Here is an 18,323-nt window from a genome sequence, read left to right as displayed (position 1 = left end):
GAAGTGGTTTATACCGCTTATAACACGGCTACCTGTCATTTAGGGGAAGAAAAATAATTAAAACACATTTAAATCAAGACAAAACCAGAAACTTTTATTGTGTATACATCCGCAGTATAATATAGTCCCAAATTTAATTTAATGAATTGTTCGCTTATTAAAAATAAATGGTGTTTGTTTGTTGTGAATTACTGCATTGAAAGTGCCATCTCACTTGAAACTGAGCATGAGCTGTGTTGATGGGCACAGTTTCAAATGACACTAAGGAAGTAAAGGGAGCAGCTGCGATGGAGACTGAAGCCGGATCTTAAAGCGAGTTTGTGAACTCATATGTGAGACACACATATTCTAGTACATTTTCATCCTTTTGGATCTCAAAATAGGTTTGTGTTAGTTGTCGGACACCCTCGCGTCCAAGTCGTGCCAGATTAAGCTGACGATCGAACCAGACTTTACGCACCAATCCGACCGCGGTGTCAGGGGACAGTACCTCAGTTTCTTGCAGACACTTCAAATCCAGGCTGGTAATTCCGGGGGTGGTGTCTGGCCTTGTCTTTACCTGCCTTTCTAAGCGTTTTCATGACTGACAGGAATAGATTATTGCTGGTTTTAAACTCGCTGTCAGCAGAGATGTTAAAACTTATACTGTTAAAAATATGTATTTAGTCCAGCTCAGCGTTATAAAACTGGTGACTGAATACTGGTCCCCAGCTGAACTTCTTGTACTGGCATAAAATTCCCTTCATGTTGTTGATTTTTTGGCCTTAGTTCCATAAAATGAATGTCCATATTTTTTTTTTCTTTAAGTACATTAACCAGCCCATGCTGTGGGTTTTTTTTTTTTCAATCTTTGTTTTCTTCTATTTCATTTAGCTGGTCCTCATCTACTGTTCTGTGTCTACACTTGCTGGTGCACTTATTTTATTTATTTTTTTCAGGTGGTCTGCTGTCCTCACTCAAAGCTGGTGTTGTACCAGTTCTCTGGAGTTTCATCCCCAAATATATTAAAGGAAATAGGTAAAATGCCACTCATTTTTGGCTGTGGTTTTGTAACTAATAAACAAATAAAATGGCAGTTTGTCATGGAATTTAGAATGTGTAGTGATTTATTCAGTGTGAAGCGGCTCATTAGTATGCAAGCCGTGCTATATACGCGCTACATACGCACGGCCATGTGATGCTGTTTAACCAATCAAAGGTGGTTATTTTTCCAATCCGTGTTATAAATATATTTAAGCCCTTCCTCAGCTGTTTAAAAAGAAAAGTAAACACAGTGCAGGAAACTTGTTATTCAAGATTTGTAATTATACAAAAATTCTGTGGATGGGGTCTTGATTATAGGAATAGAATGTTCATTCCCAGGGGTTCCAAAGTTCCCAGTTTGAAGATAAACTCTCGTTCCTTTTGTTTCCGAGCAACATTTGTTCCATAGCACTGATTGATCACACAGACTGTGATGTCTTCAGCAGTGTGATCATCACTGTTGAAGTGATGGGCTACTGGATATGCAGTGGTGTTAATGTGAATGCTTCTTAAGTGCTCTACAAACCGGTCTGCTAAACTTCTTTTAGTTTTCCCCAATATATAATTTGTTGCATTTCTTGCAGATAATGCAGTATACTATTCCTTTTAGAGCAGTGGTTCTTAACCTGGGGTGCACGCACCCCCTGGGGATGCGAGATGCCCTTTCTCGGGGTGCGAGACATGCCAGATTTTTTTAGAGGGTAAATCATCGAACACAAATTAAGCACAGGCACGCAAGTACAACTACTTTGTTTCATCAAACCTTTGTATTTATTAATATTATACATTTAACAATTACTGTAATATACAAACAATACATTTTTCAAGTTTAAGCTAATTGTAGTGAAATTATCTTGCTACAAAATAGTGTACAGCCACGTTGCATTTCGTGACGCATATGCAGATGTGGCAGCGCCGCGGCTTTGATTGAATTCAGTTAGCTGCTAACTGTTAGCGTGTCGGTTACAGTTTACTTCCACAGCAAAACTCTGCAACATCTCTGGGTAGTACTTGTGTATTTCTGTGTGCCTACTGTACTATTATTTGTGGTGAGTAATAACACAACTATTTTACATACATTTAATATGCATTTAAAAGTGTATAGGCCCCCCAACAGCAGAAGAGTCACTGAGCGGTAAAAAAAAAGTGTGTAATTTTTCATATATTCTTAATTTTACTGTGAAATTAAAATAAATATGTCTATCTCTTTCATTCTATAGTTATGATGTATCTTAAGTTTAAAGAACAGACGTACTTCAACGATTTTTGATAAGGGGTGCGCGAACATATTTTGAGAACCAAAGGGGTGCAGGCTGCAGTAAAGGTTAAGAACCACTACTTTAGAGGTACATGTAAAATGTTCATAAATGTTGAATGAAGATGTAATGCCTCTAATCCGTTTCAGAATGAATGTATTTACAGGTATTACATCGTGATCTATTACATGGATATGTGCCTTTCAAAGGTTCCCCAGAAGGACGAATAGCACTGTGTACCACATATTCTCTTATATTCTTGTCTCTTCTATATGACATCAAGGGGGGAGTCTTAAAGAGGCGCTGTAGATGGGTCTTGTTGTAAAGTCTCTTTGCACAATTGTCTGTATCTTTCTGTTGGTCGGGTGGTAAGCGAGGACCAGAGGGATTCTATCATCTGTGTGTTGGATATTGTTATTATATAAAGCATTTTTTCTATTTATATTTGCAATGCGGGATATAGCTTTAGTGATGATCTTGTCCGGAAAGCCACAATTTCCAAAAAACACACTAATTTCCGACTGAATGTACTGTTTTAAATCCTCACTGGAGTTGGTGAAAATTCCAAAGATGTCGTCAATGTACTTCAGATATAGTTTAGGTGTGTTTCCATTGTATTGCTGTAAAAATTTGTTTTCAACTGTTCCCACAAAAAGACAAGCATAAGATGGTCCCATTTTAGTTCCCATGCTTACACTTCAGTGTAAAAATTACCATCAAAGGAAAAACAATTCAAATGTGAGCACAAGTTCAGCCAGTCTCAGAAGGATATCTGTTGGAGGTTCTTTCACTATCCATTCATCAAGAAAGTGTTTCATTGCAATTAACCCTTCATTGTTTGGTATAACAGTGTAGAGGCTTTTAATGTCCATTGTAAAAAGAATAATATTATCACAAGGGTGCTGTTTGAAATTATCCAATTGTTTAAGAAAATGTGTAGAGTCTTTAACATAGGCGGGCAGTGATTCAACAAGGAATTTGGAGATCAGTTCTGTGGGACAGGAACAGACTGATACGATTGGATGGCCTAGATCGTTTAGTTTGATTTGTATCGATGAAAAATATCGGTATGCATGGAACTAGTAAGGGGAGTAGTGTTGAGTTATTAGGATCAGTTTCTGTGAAGTGGGCATGTAGACACAGACGGGGGGGGGGGGGGGGGGGGGAATGTTGCATATCATTGATGGTTGTGAATTCATCAGCTACTTTTTTGTTGGTACAAATCTTAGTCCCTTGAACAAAATTGATTGTTCAGCACTGGTACTTTCTTTTGTGATGTTCTGATCAGAGTTAGAATGTGTATGCTGCTTTACATTTTCCAGTGCAGACCATTTCTTACTTTTGGTAATCTTCATAAAATCATAAATATAAACATTCAGTTCATGAATAAGGTGACGTACATTGTAATACATGTTGGTATTGTTGCTAAGAGAATTTATTAAAAGATGTTCTAAAGTCTAAATTATATATAATTTCCTGAATAGTAAAATATTGAATACCTCTTTGCATTGCCCTATAGCCTATATTCTTTACAATTGCTGCCACAAACAAAATGTATTCACAGCATACATAAAAGTATGTTAGTAACACACACCCTCTCCAGCTGAAATTGCATAGAGCTATCATAACCACCTCCTCATAACCTCAGATTCGAAGACTCTCAATAGCGAGCGCTAAAGAATGTTCTAACCCAAGCTTTACCACACAGATAAGCATACTTCCACATACTTGCTGTTGCCTCTCCCTATTAACAGGGATATGCATAGTAAACACAGTTGGACTAAAGCTTTTGCACAGTACAGAATTAAAACTTTACCTAAAGACAGGATCCCTTTTTCCTTGAGGAAGACATTCGCAAAATAATCCACATCCATGTGTAGTAGAGAGCCTAACTCTGGACTGAACTGCCAGTAGCCATCCTGCACAACAAGGGAAGACTATAAAACTTGCTGTAGAGTGGCACAGAATATATTTATTATCCATAGTTAGATAATATATTACAGTTTAGTTGTGTACTAGAAGAGGAAATGACACTATATCCCTGTCGCCAGGGCACTTGCTGTGTATTTTATATTTAATATGTTTTCATGTCACAAAGCAGGGAGATAAGGTGCAGGCAGATTTTTATTGTACCTGCATTTAATATTTCACTTTGGGGCTTAAGGAACAGGAAACAGGGTTTAATATTATTCAGTACAATACAAAAGAAACAGCTGGTTTAACATAAAATAATAAATGAAATGATGTCCAGACATACACATGAATTGGTAACTTCTAAATGTTTAAATAATGTTAACAATTACTCATTTCTTAAAGAAAGAAATACCTCAGTTAAGCTCCTATGTATTACAATGGTGGAGAGTACAATCATTCCTCTCAACAAAAATCACTAATCTTAACCGGGTCAGATGTATGCTCACATAACGAGGTAGCTTTACAAACTAGAAGAGTAAAGTGTTTGAGAGAACTCATTACCTGATGCTGGAGGTCAAACAGCTGTGTCCAGGGTAGCAAGGAGGCTCTGCTCCTTGAAGGGGTATCAAGATCTTCCCTCGTTTCTGAACATCTGGAACCAATTCACATTTACACTTCTGTTACACAGTACACATTCCCAGCAACTGGATTTTCATTATCAGTTTATGGTATGGGGGGGCAAATGACACCTATATCATCATCTTCTTTCTACCACTCCAGGAAAACCTCTAAATGAGTAGGTGTATCCGTTAGAATGCCTTTCAGAGTTTGATGTCATATTCCACTTTGCTCCCTAACATTCCAACATTCTAAGCATATTCCAATGTCCACTGTACTTAATGCAGCGATGTGTGTCAATGGCCCAGTTTTCCATGCAGTTTAAAAGCTCTTCACAGTCATGAGTTGTGACGTAGCACGCGTATACCTCACACTATAGGAAGTGTGTGGCCAAAACGCACAACTAAGTAAATTGCCTTCTCACACTAAAAAGCATGGAAACAGGAGTCTGAAAGCTTCGAGACTTCAGCAATGAAATCCCATTTATCATAACCCTGGTTCCCTGAAATAGAAATGTAACCATTACCTCATGGGGCAGGAGCCAGGCCTGCATAAAGGGACTACTAGAATAAAGACCAAGTGCTTGTGACTTATTATTATTTATTTCTTAGCAGATGCCCTTATACAGGACGACTTACAGTTGTTACAAAATATCACAGTACAATGCATCGCATTATAAAACTGTAGTAACAGAATAGGGGTTTCCCCTTGACAACCTCCAAGGCCAGGAAGAAAGGAACTTCCCCCAAGGGGAAGGGGATTTAAGCAGAGGAGAAAGATTTTTGATTTCTGGAGGCCAGACATCTGAGAACTATTGATTTAAGAAAAATTCCACCAAAACAAATAGAAGCAGCATCCGTATGGAGTGAGAGGTTGTGGGGGGCAGAAATGAAGTAATCATAAAAAAACAGAGAAAGGCCATTCCACTGCTGTAGAGAAAGGACCACATCCTAATGTGTTTCCGGGCTTCAGCTTGAGGAATGATGCAAATTGCAAAATTGAAATGTCCCAGGAGTGAAAGAAGGTTCAGTTTAGAAATGGAATAGTTGATCTGAAAGGATTGAATGAGAGAGTGAATGTGTTTAATCGGGAGGCAGTCAGGCTTCAAATCAAAGAGTATCCAAAGTTATTCCTAAGAACTCGACAGTGAACTGGACTGATGGTTTTCTCCTCTGAGAGGGGGGCCTGAGTTCTAAGAGTGCTTCAGCTGGAGGAGCTGATGGAAGAGATATAAGGAGAAAGTGAATGTCATTTTGGATGAAAGTGCAGATGGAATGTGAATGAGCATTTGCACTTATTTGATGTGTTTTCCATGAGAATCTTTGCTTATTGAAAAAGCAGGCGGAGCTGAAGAATGAGGACACAGAGAGGTAGAATGGGTGGTGGAAGCACGGAGATCACTGAAGAATCTATTATAGAGATCCGGATCAGGGTCAGGTTTGAGACCAGTTAATCTGTGTATTGTCCAATGCTAACCAAGAAGCTGCTTTGGCTGAAAAAGCTTTGTTACTCATAAAAAAATGGTACCGCCATATCTGACCGAGAGATCAACACTGTTAAACAAATTAGTTCAGTTCTTGTCGTCGGTGAGCATAAACTTCACAAAGGACATCATGAAAAACAGAAAATGCAAACACAAATTCTCCAAGAGTGAGTTTTTTACACCGCTGAGGATCCCAAGATTTTAGAGTAACAGACAAATCTCCACAGTCAACTACCCTGTGAGCAAGAAATTCTGGGGTTGCAATTAGAGACCAAATTAACGTCTTTACATTCAATAATATTGCACCTCAGTTGAGCGTGGCGATAAACAAATGAACCAGAGGCGGTCGTTAGAGTGAAGACTGGCGACTCGAGAGTAGGTGTGGCCATGGCTGAAGCAGCGGGACAGACGAATGCTGTTGCTGTTGCCACTGATGAGGATGTAATGGCTGCAGGTTCCAAACGAGTGATCCTGCTATCTAGCGCATCAAGGCCATCAGATACTGTAGAAATCGTGGTGGAAAGAGGATGACTGAGCTGCTTGACATCGTTAAAAATCTGATAACACAAATCAGAGGAAGGATCAGATGAAATTGAAAACTGAGGGGTTGTAGTTGCTGAAATCGGAGGCGAGTGAAGCTTGCAATGCAATAGGGGTGGTGTGTGAACTGACTAGTTTGGAGCTCTGCTGAGACTTTTTGAGGAGGAAAGACAGGCTCGGCTGATATGGAATTGCAATATCAAACAAATAAAGCAGCCCGACTGCTCCCGGCTTTCACGAGAGGAACAAAGCCGCTGCGGGAACAACGAAAACCACGGCTTTGTGCACAATACATGTAAATAGCAATTACTAATATCACGTAACAATAAATCGCATTAATACTGTTAATCACACTATTAATGTTCGTAGTCTCTCTCTCTGTCTCAGGTCGGATAAAAGGAAAAACGATAATCATAGCTTTGTAATAACAAAGCCCTTTGCAAAGCACAAGTTATTTTTTTTTTTCATCCTTTACACTTTTGCTATCTTGTTGTTTGGTCATCCAATAACTGATAGCAAAATTACGTTTGTATTCCAAAATGTATTAAGTTCCAGTGGTTTGTATTGCTGCTTCAGCAACCAACATAGTTGAAATCAAATCTCTTTAACCTAATTCATAGAGCGAAATGTGTTTCAAAAGAACCAAAATCATGAAAAAATTAAATGTTGGTTCCGCAAATTTGTTTCAGAACGACAAATATGGGGCTTCACATCACTGCAGGATTTACGGAATGAGGTCAAGAAAGTTACAAAAATGGAGAGTGGATTAGCAACAAAAACATATTGGGAAAAGTTTTTGCTCAAAAGAGCCAACTTCCCAACATTTTGGTATGTCTACATACCTTTGGCAAGGGAAAGTGTTTGAAAACAAACAGTGGAGGTACTTACAGGCTTTGGATGTCATGGCAACCACACATTTAATTCTATTTAAATCTATTACTGTTATTGTGATGTCATTCACCACATACTGTAGGTGATGATGTAATGATCTACTATTCCTTTCTATTTAAACCTTATCAATTTACTTTCTTTCTAGATTATACATTGTCTATTTTTTTCTAAAACTACGAATTAAGTCATTCCTATTCTGCTTGTTCTTTGTAAAGTGCTGAACTACTTACTTTAATTTACTTTTGTATTTCCTATGTTTGATAGGTGATTCTGTCTGCGTTTGTATAATGTTCTACCTGTCTCTCCTACATATTTAATTTTATTACATTTTTGGCAAAATATACCATAAACAAGGTTGCTAGTTTTGCATGAGGGATTTTTTAAGCCAGAGTACTTTTTTTCTCTATTTGTGATTTCAATTTCATCTTTACAAATATACTTGAATACCATACATGTGCTCTTACAGGTTTGAATGTCCTGTAATGTGTCTATGATCCGTATAATTCTACTATGTACCAAAATGTCAGCTAAATTTGCATCCCTTATAAAAACACAATCTGCGCTTTCGGAAATATTTCTTCCATTGTCTCTGAATTATGAAGTATACATAAATGCTTCCACATCTGAATTACCTGACATCTGAAATGTCAGGTAATAATTTTGAATATGTAATTATTAATGGTGCTCTTTTAACCTTTTCTCCTTTTATTATACTCAAGTAGTTCATTTCTATTGAGTTTGTCAACTTTTCTCAATTCTCTCAATTACCTGTTCTTTATATCTGCTAAGATTTATTTAATTCCTTTCTCTGTTTTTATAGTCATATTCATCAGAACAGATTCTTTTTATCCTTATACCCAGTTCTTTAGGAATGGTTCTTTTTGTATGGATAGGATGTGAAGATGATATATGTAGGTACTGATGCATATCAGTAGGTTTTGAGTAAAAATCTGTTTTAATACATCCTTGATGAAGTTTAACCAATGTATCTAAGAATTAAATTTCTGATTTTGTCCACCTTAGACCTACCAAAATATTAGGATGGATATTTGCTAATTCATGAAGAGATTCCTCTCCATGAGGTCTATTCAAAAAGGGTTAACGTCTGTCGAAATGAGAAAGCAGGAGTACATGGTAGCTGCTACGGCCAAATCGTAGCAGTTGGCATCTCTGCTAAGGCAGTATAAAACCTTTCAGGGTAGAAATATCAAGGATTTTTACAAGCAGTAAACTTACCTGATGGGGAAGGTTTCTGATCGCTGTCCTGCCGATACTTTGCGCCTGTAAAGAAAGAAGTTTAGTTAGGAGTTTTGAGCCGCGGTAACTATGTGTGTATATTGTAAGAAATAGATGCACATATTCCTTACAATGGGATGAAGATGTTGTCGGCGTGTTGGTTAAAGCACTCTGAAATTGTTTGCTAAGCCATTTCAAAAATTCTTGTAACCACTCACTGTGTAACACAATTAAATTCTTGTAACCACTGTGGCGAATCTGCGAGCTGGTGGGACCATGTTGGGAGATGCGCATGCTGGTGTCATGTGCTGTTATAGCCGGGGATTGCCTTTCTCACTGTGGTGAATCTGCGAGCCGGTGGGACCATGTTGAGAGGTGCGCATGCTGGTGTCATGTGCTGTTATAGCCGGGGATTGCCTTTCTCACTGTGGTGAATCTGCGAGCCGGTGGGACCATGTTGGGAGGTGCGCATGCTGGTGTCATGTGCTGTTATAGCCGGGGGCGCCTAATGTGGGGAACCAGGCTTTATTGTGGTTTGATTTGTTTGTTGATTTATACTTGCATTGTGAATTTACATGTGGATTAACACAAATGTATGTGTTTGAGCATTTTATATGTTAAGGCCAATAGGGTGCTATGTAAATGTAATTAAATGACAATTTATATTAAATTGGGTTTTGGTACATTTGGGAAGAGAAATAGAGAGTGAGGTGCGCTCTGACTATAGATTTTGTGAGTGCTCTGTTTTGGGAGATCTGTGTGAAACAGCCTGGTATTTTTGTCTAAGTTTTTTTTTTTTTTTTTTTTTTTGCTTTGCATTGAATATTGATTTTTTTTTCTTGATTTTTTGTTTTATTGTTTTGATTTGTTATTCCACTAGGAGGGCTCTAATAAAACACTTTTTGGCATTTAAAAACTCAACTGATTGTCTTGTGCACCCTGCATAACTGCCATAAATTACAGACCAATTTCCATCTAGAACGGCATTTCCTGGCTTAAAGAAAACTACATGGAAACCCACACTACCCGAAAGTTATGACCAAAAAAGCGACCATGGCAACTGGCCCAATGATACTTTTAACAACATGTAGCAGTAAAAAAATAATGGTCAATACTGTCGCATTGTCAAAACTCAGTGTCCCTATATGTCATGATATTTCACCAGAAAGCTGCCACTGTTGCAAAGCTATCATAGAAGAACATGAAGTATACATAAGAGTCATCTATAAATGGGTGTTAGAATCCCCCCCCAAACCCCCCCCCTTTAAGTGGGACGGTCAAACTTCAGGCTTCAGTTCATGAACTAAATGCAGAAGTTAATTGCCATTGAATGTCCCTCACTGTAAAGGTGACTGGAGGACAGCTTCTAATGTTTTGGAATCATCACATTAGTAAATAGGTGTGTTTTGATTTATTTAATACCTGCCGACAAATCCTTCTTAAAGGTAATACTCGCAAAATACGCTGTTTAAAGTCCACTGCTATTGAGCGCCTTTGTTGAGGATGGAAGAATATACATGTGGAATTAAATACAAATCAAGTTCACTGGGTGATTGCACCTGGGGCCGACGGGTTACTACTGTTTGAGTCATTGGGAAGTGTATGGAAAGATTCCATTTTACACAGAATGTAGAACAATCAGAACAAAAGTTTGATCAAATTAATCAATACAAATTGTTCAACGTTGCATTTAAGTGACCGGAAATGGGGTGTTCTTGGTTTCCTCTATGAACCTGGTTTCATCTTAATCCCACATGGTGACTCAAATTATTTAAAAAAAATAATAATACATTTGATTTTACTGGGTATTTAAACAAAATATTGCAGGTAAAAAGTAAAATGTACAAGTGAAAAAATGACTTGCCTCATTTTTCCTTTTCGAAGTTTTGTTTGTAGCTGGTTCATCTCAGCTGTGTCAAGGATTGGAGCAAATTTGGGAGGTAATAAAGACTCATTTGCCAATGAGGTATTTTCAGCATCACAGACCAAATGCTTAAAGCAGGTTAACGATGATAACTTTTTACTTCTACTTTTACTTTTAGCTAAACTGCACTCTTCTGGAACAGCCTTGTTAGAGATTCCCAGACAAAGATCACTGCTGCTATCAAATTCTACAAGTCCTAAATCAATGCAGGGAGACTGTTCAAAGGTCCTGCCACTGGAGAATGCAAAATTACTCGCTGGCTGACTAAAGATGCTATTTTCGCCAAATGTAAAGCCTGATGCGCTGGCAAAAGCTGCATTTGCAGGATCTGAAACTGCAGAGGTATTACCAAAAACACTGCCGCTACCAACCCCAAAAGCACCCTTGGAAAATTCTGAAGAGGAATTTGAAGGAAGTTGCTGTCCAGAGCCAAAGCCTGAGAAAGGTTGAGTATAGCCACTGCGTTCAGGCATTTTCAAGGCAGGTCCTCCTATAGAACTATAGGAGCTGAAAACTACAGGAGCTGAAACTGTGTTCTGTGCTCTTTCTATTCCTGTAACAGCAGAATGCGTAAAGCCTTCAGGAATAGTCTTGCTGGAGTAGAGAGCAGAAGGAGGAGGAGGAGGAGGAGGAGGAGGAGAGGAATGCATCTTTAGACATCTGGCAGCTTGATAGGTGATCACCGGCACTGGAAGACCATCCGGTACTTGGGGAACGGGTTCAAGGCCTGGGAAACTTTGCTGCTGTTGAAAAGAAATATATATTGTTTTACATTTATAAGAAGGGAGCAAACAAAATGTCATTAAGGCTATTGCTATGAAAAGATTGGGGCACATTGATGGATTTAGGAGAAAAGCATTCTAAAATGTGACAGCATCTCCTGGACGTCTTCTCCTGCAAAGAAAATTTGTAAGTAATTTTTTATACAAACTGTGCCAGAATCTCCAAAATGAATTGTAAGGCTGACAATATGAATCTTTTTACGCCTAAAACTGTTATTTGTTGCCTTTTGCTGTACATTTTCTGAAATATCTTTTTCAACATAATCGTACTCTTATATTCACATATCTGATTACCGTAAAACTTCAAATAACTGCCGGGTCTCAAATAATCGCCTGTCTCCAATACACACCGGGTCTGCAGGCAAATATTTTAAATAAACGCCGGGTCTCTGCCATTGCCATTGAAGCTGAGGAAGATGACGAGGAGCTTGAGCAGTAATGAACTGCTAATAAGTGAAAGTGATAAAAGTGACTCTCAGGATTAATAAATAATAATAATAGAAAACGTAATTTAAGGTAGGCCTACATGTAATGCATATTTGTTTTAATTAAGTTATTACGTTAAGATACAAACCTCTTGGTGTATTTTAACTGGTTTTGTTGTATTAACAATGTACAAGTTTGAGATTAATCAATACATTATTTTTGATAATACTTATTACTTTTATTCATTTTTAAAAACATTTTAGAAGTTATTAACAATGGTAGGTCTAATTCTGTTTTTAAATATAAATTCGTACTTCTGCTTGTTCATTTTCCAATGTTTTGCATACCGTATCTTTGTTAACCAGTGCACATAATTTTCAGTGTTTTACCCCGACTTGTCTGCTCTCCTTTAAGAATTCAATTGATATCTGTTAAGCCACTCGTGTATCTCAATCACAACTGAGGAACGCGTTAATAGTCAAACTGATTTCATTTATGTTTTTTTTTTTTCTGTGAAACTAAAATGGGCTTTTAAATCTTTGTCTTTTTAAAAGCAGACGCGACTTAATTTTATTAATGTAAATATAATTACGCATAACTATTGTAAGAAAGTGCCTCCAGTATAAAATACTTTATTTTTTCATTATAGCTTTAATAAAGATGAGTTGCTTATTAACGTTGCAATCTCATTTGTATGTTCTGCTTGTAAATCAAAAATGAAGGCTTGGCCAATTAAAAAGCCAATTTTCGTTGTTTTACAGAAAGAAAAAAAAAAAAACGTCAATTAAATCAATTCTACTATTAACACGTTTCTCAGTTGCAGGTGTCAACTGAATTCTTAAAGGAGAGTATAAAATTGTGAAAATCAGAAGCTCTAATTATAAATCACAGACCTGTCCTGTTAGATCAGGGACACATCTAAAAAATAATTTCTAATGTTATCATTGTGTGCCCCCTGTGGAGTTAGGAATCATACTGCGACACTGACATGAGCTTGTCAGCACAGACCTGATGTCAAATGAGAACTACAGGAGTACTGAGAATAAAAACACAACATCTCCAGGGGATTAATGTAAGGGGAATGAAAACATGAAGCACAATGCATGTGAATAATGTAAGGGGAATGAAAACATGAAGCACAATGCATGTGAATAATGTAAGGGGAATGAAAACATGAAGCACAATGCATTTGTGAGAAAATATCTGTAGCATTCATATGGCCAAAAGATAAAACAGTATGGCATGAAATTTACCAGATAGCATAGTTTTGCTCAACTGAGCTTGATTAAAAAAGGTGAATAAACCCTGCGTTAAACAGTGAATTGAAGATTTTGAACAAACAAGTAATACGATATAACATCTGAAGATGCTGCAGGAATACACAAGGCCGGATTTAAGTATCTTTGCCCCTGGGACATAAGAGGAGAAAAGGTCTTCCCCTCCCCGACACACACAAGCAAAATCCTCAATACTCGCTGCCGGGTAGCATCCCAGCTCATTCTTGAGGAGTCTCATACGAGAGAATGACCGCTTGCTGGAGCAGATGGTGCACATCAAGGAAAGCCACATGCACAAGGCCGTGGCGACATTGGGAACATGTAGAAATCACAGGAGTATTCAAAATGAGACCAAGTGGCCCTCTTCTCCTTATCCACAACAAATGTGAGCATTTCAACTGAGAAACATTCATCCCGATCTGAAGGAGAAGTGGCCATGAGAGCAGCTGCACTCTTCTGAATGTCAAATGCTGACATATTTTGAAACTCAGAAAGCCAAACAAGTTGTGTACACTCTTGACATTAGGCTTTTGTTTGGTGCTGGCAATGCATTGGAAGGGTGTGAAGGATTTTTGTGAAAGCCTCTACATAAACTCTCTCTCTGCCTTGGAGACGCACTTCAGTGTGGCTCGGTCCATCCTGCAGAGTACCGGGCAGTCGTCTCTCCCGGTATGTCTTCACAACTGCTATTTCCATTGCATGTTCTTCGAAATCATCACGAATGTGTTGAAGAGACGATTTTAGAGTCCAGGAATTTAACCCCCTGTGACAGTTCAAGGTCTTGTGCTTCGATTTTACTTAATTGTTTTGTTAAATCTCTCTAGGATTGTTCCCACAAGTCCGCAAGAATGACCGTTTCTATGTGGTCCACCAGACTGCTGAAGTGTATAGCCATACGTCTGCTTTCTGGTAGTTGATGGTCTGTATCTTGAGCGACCGTGTCCACAGCATTCTTTATCTGTGAATATCCTTTCTAAAATGCCCTTTGTGTTTGACAATCACTTTAGACCAATGTATTTCCCATCAATATTCCTGACAGAATCCCAAAGAAAGACATGGCATCCACATGGCATCCAGCTGCTTTGTTTCCAACCAAATGTAATGAATGTCCAGAACATAGAATATAAACAGCGTGGGTTTATTTCTTTTAGCCAGGCTTGGACGCCTTTGTATTTTCCAGACATATTTGATGCTGTAGCGGGGGAGGGAACGTTCCTGATGAAGGGTGCTACAGTCATATGTAAGGCCCTGGGAAATTATTTTTATTTTTTATAATTTTTCGTTTTATTTTTCACAAATTTTGTTTTATTTATTTATTACAGATACACATTAATAAAACAACTCAAATAGATGTATATCAATTATAGTATAAATCATGTTTTAACTACGTACAGATTTTTTTATTAAATATTAGCTGCTTTGCACAGAAAAATAATTGTTACCATAATTTCTCGTTAGCGGCAGTAACTGTAACGTACAGTTCCCCACTCTTAACTGCCTATTTACAGTAAATACTGCCCTGTATAAAAATACGATAAAATAAAATATATTTACACTGCCTTACTATTGTGGGGCTGTCATAATAATTCCACATACAGCAATCTACGCATTAAAAAATATGTTAAAATATAACGTAATTAATTTACAGTCAGTGTGACACCTCGAATAAAATGCGCTGCACCGATAAAGAACCTTGTAGAACACACACGTGGTTGTGCAGGAGTTCAAAGTAACATTGCAGTTAAAATAGAAGGCTCTTTTTTTAATGCCTACCCCATTCCCATTAAAGATTGTACAGTATTTATCGAGATTACTCATGACTTCAAGGTAATGTTGCATTTACCTGCTGAAAGTACATTTTAGTCTCTCAGTGTTAACATTAGAGGGTACCAGACCCAAACCCTTATCTGGAGCGCTGCCCCCATCAGTCCAATGAGCTCTGGGGATACTGGAGAATCGATATGATGAGGTTCCACTTCCTGGATTTCCCAACCCAGCAAGGTGATCCAACTGGAACGGATCAAACTGGGAAATAAATTCCACAATTCCAAGATAGTTTCCGTTATGTGGTGAGCCAAGAGTTTCATTCCCTGCACACAAAGTAAAACAGAAGGCAAGGACAGCAACCACTCACAAACGACGACTTCCCCATTCCGCAGCGTGTGTTTAAAAATGCTTCTTGGAAGGTGACGACTTCAACTTTTTTGCACTGCAGTTTAGCAATGGCGCCGTCACGGTTATTGGTTATGAATTTTTGTGCTGTAAAATCATCCTCTTGCAAGGATTTAAACCCAAAATGTGATAATTTGGGTAGTTTAGCAAGTAAACAATTTTTCATTCGATTGCTTTTCTTTTTGTTTCTTGCATTTAGCTGTGCCTCTCAGTTTTTCCATACTTAACAGTAAAAAAAAAAAAAAAAAAAAAAAACTGTACCCTTTTCTTGGCTGCATCACTTTGATGTGCAAGCTATAGGACATGCAGTGGAGTGGGGCGAGCAGGGTAGTGCACCATGAGTGTGATGGCAGGGCGTGCATCCATGTCAGACGGGGAAACGTTGGAGTATGAAATTAAAATAATCTATTAAAACAGTAATTCATGCAAGTAGTATTGATGATTTAAATGATAATATGAATAAACAGTACTACTTTTATTTAAAAAAAAATATATAAGTTTTTTGTTTTGGTGGGCCCTGGAGTTATGTCCCAATGTCCCCCCTTGAATCCGACCCTGTAAATGCATACAACACAGCAGCAAAGAAAGAGGTTTTGTTGTAAACTTTTCAGTCTGTTCAGTAACACTCCTTTCACAGGAAGCCTCTCGATGGATTTTTATTCACAGGTATTTATCTCCCACTGGGAATGTACACTAAAGTAACTTTTAAAACTGCATTAATATTCAGATGAACTGTAGAACACATGCATGTCTGTGGTTAGGCTGTGTGTTTCCAGTACATCCGATAGGTTTAATGGCTTGTTTGCCAGGTGTGTGTACATCCCTTGAAACTATACTTTCTGGATGTTTTGCAAACTCTTTCTGGATGATCGAGTGCCTATGAATGTCACTGGTGTAAGCAGTGTATTGAAACAACTAAATGTTAATAATAAAGTAAATCTTTACCGCAAAGGCATCGTGATGTTTAGGATCCCTCCATAAACTTGTCTGAAGTTCAACAGCATCTCCTCCTTCTTCTATCCACATATAATCTGATGTGGGAACATTTTGGCTGCCACAGAGGGATAATTCTTCTTCCTGTTTGTCCATGGAAAATGCCTAATTTAATTAGTGCAGTTGAAATATTTGGTAAAGTCTTTTAAAAACACATAACATTAAATAACTAATATACTCTAAGACCTTAAATTGTCTGCATGACTTCCAGATGGCATAACAGAATTATGTCACTCATAAGCAGGAATCCTAGTTTTCCACAATAAAAAAAATTAAATTCTCGGGGGGGAAAAAAAAGAAATCTATGTTATTCTGCAAATAAAATAAAAGAGCTAAAAATGAGTTTTCCCTGCCACATTACAAGACGCACAAACAGTGCTACTGGGTAACAGTTACCACAGGAAGTATTTATTGTTGTTCTTGTTACACTTGCTGTGTCTCTCTGTTGTATTTTAGTTTATAACTTGAATTATTCTTGAACTGTAACCTTGTATTACAGTGTAACACGTATAAGTCACTTTGGATAAAATACGTCTACTAAATAAATACAAAATTAAAATGGTTACACTTTTAAATTCTAAGCAAGTTACAAGCTTACCAGTGCCATTAATCAATAACACAAACAAATGTACCTTTTTTGTGTTCTACAATGGTCTACCTATGAGTGTAACAGCACATTACCATCGACGTGAAATTCATCCTTGCCAAACTCACAGACATGATCTTTAGGGGTGATTTTTATTGTTTTCGATTTTTATTGTTTATCTTTGAACAGCTCTGAATACTGAAGTAAAGTGAACCGTAAATTTAAAGCAAAGTTGCCTGTGTTAATGTTTATATATATTATGTGTATTGGTTTGATTATTATCAAACAAACAAAACAAGCCTTGCATGTTATTTGTCCCTCCCCAAATGTAAAACTAAAATCTCTAAAAACATTAACTCCGTGTTTTTCCATGTTATCGTAAAAAATCAACGTAGTCCTAGGATCCCTGCTCATAAGAATACATCCACTTATTCACATCAGTCACTTCACTTAGATCCACTTTTGGCTTTTTCTAACAGCTATTCTAACAATGCAATGTGTGTGGTAGATTTAATGCATATAGAAGGTAATTAATCCTTGAAACTAGTTTGAATGTATTGTAAATTGCAGGTTGTCATGCACCAGTATAGGGAAAATTGTACTTTCTTTAAGGAACAATAATCAATTTAGCCTTGTGTCGGGGTGCCCTGCCCATGTGTATTTTGTGTTTTATGTTGTATGGTGTGTTACTGTTAGTGTGTGTATATATTGGTGCACGGGGTATATGTTGGGCTATGTAGCGAGTGATTTAAAATGTATATTTGTATTTAGGCACGGGGACTGCACAATCACTTCACATGCAGATAAAGTGTGTAATAGTATGTGAGCACGGGGATTAGTTCACGTGCTGGGATTCAAGTGAATAATTAATTAGCAACTGAGTCACTCACTCAGGCTTGGGTGTTCGGTAAGGAGAGAACGGGAGTCGGGAGGTAAAGAGAACTAAAAAGGCTCCCCGGCCTCCAGAGCCCGCTCCTTCTCCACCCTCGCCCCGGAGTGAGGGAATGACCTTCCCACAGATGTCAGGACTGCCCAGTCCCTGACCACCTTCAGGCGCCTCCTCAAGACTCACCTCTTTAGACAGCACTTGTAGAACTCTTTACTTGCTCTTATCTGCCCATTTTACTGCATTTAATCCTGTACTTTAGAGTACTGTAATCTGTCAAGTGTTATTTAATCTGTAGTATTTTGTATTTAATTAT

At 37.8% G+C, this 18,323-nt stretch overlaps 1 protein-coding gene across 8 annotated transcripts in view; it reads right to left on the bottom strand.

Annotated features, from left to right (window-relative positions):
• Positions 1-18,323, bottom strand: part of LOC117429603 (protein mono-ADP-ribosyltransferase PARP4-like) — a 64,349-nt gene that overhangs the window by 6,056 nt on the left and 39,970 nt on the right. For 7 of the 8 annotated variants that reach the window (XM_058998361.1, XM_034049311.3, XM_034049315.3 and 4 more), the window contains 5 exons: positions 16,488-16,619; positions 10,826-11,628; positions 8,962-9,006; positions 4,755-4,845; positions 4,096-4,198 (listed from right to left, as the gene is read on the bottom strand). In XM_058998361.1, coding sequence (XP_058854344.1) covers positions 4,096-4,198; positions 4,755-4,845; positions 8,962-9,006; positions 10,826-11,628; positions 16,488-16,619 — 1,174 coding nt within the window. The remainder of the gene's footprint in view (positions 1-4,095; positions 4,199-4,754; positions 4,846-8,961; positions 9,007-10,825; positions 11,629-16,487; positions 16,620-18,323) is intronic. The other variant, XM_034049314.3, reaches the window with a different exon arrangement.

Source organism: Acipenser ruthenus, chromosome 24 (genome assembly GCF_902713425.1).
Source record: "Acipenser ruthenus chromosome 24, fAciRut3.2 maternal haplotype, whole genome shotgun sequence".
In the NCBI taxonomy this organism is placed as follows: domain Eukaryota; kingdom Metazoa; phylum Chordata; class Actinopteri; order Acipenseriformes; family Acipenseridae; genus Acipenser; species Acipenser ruthenus.
This window is presented reverse-complemented; position numbering and strand designations above follow the sequence as displayed.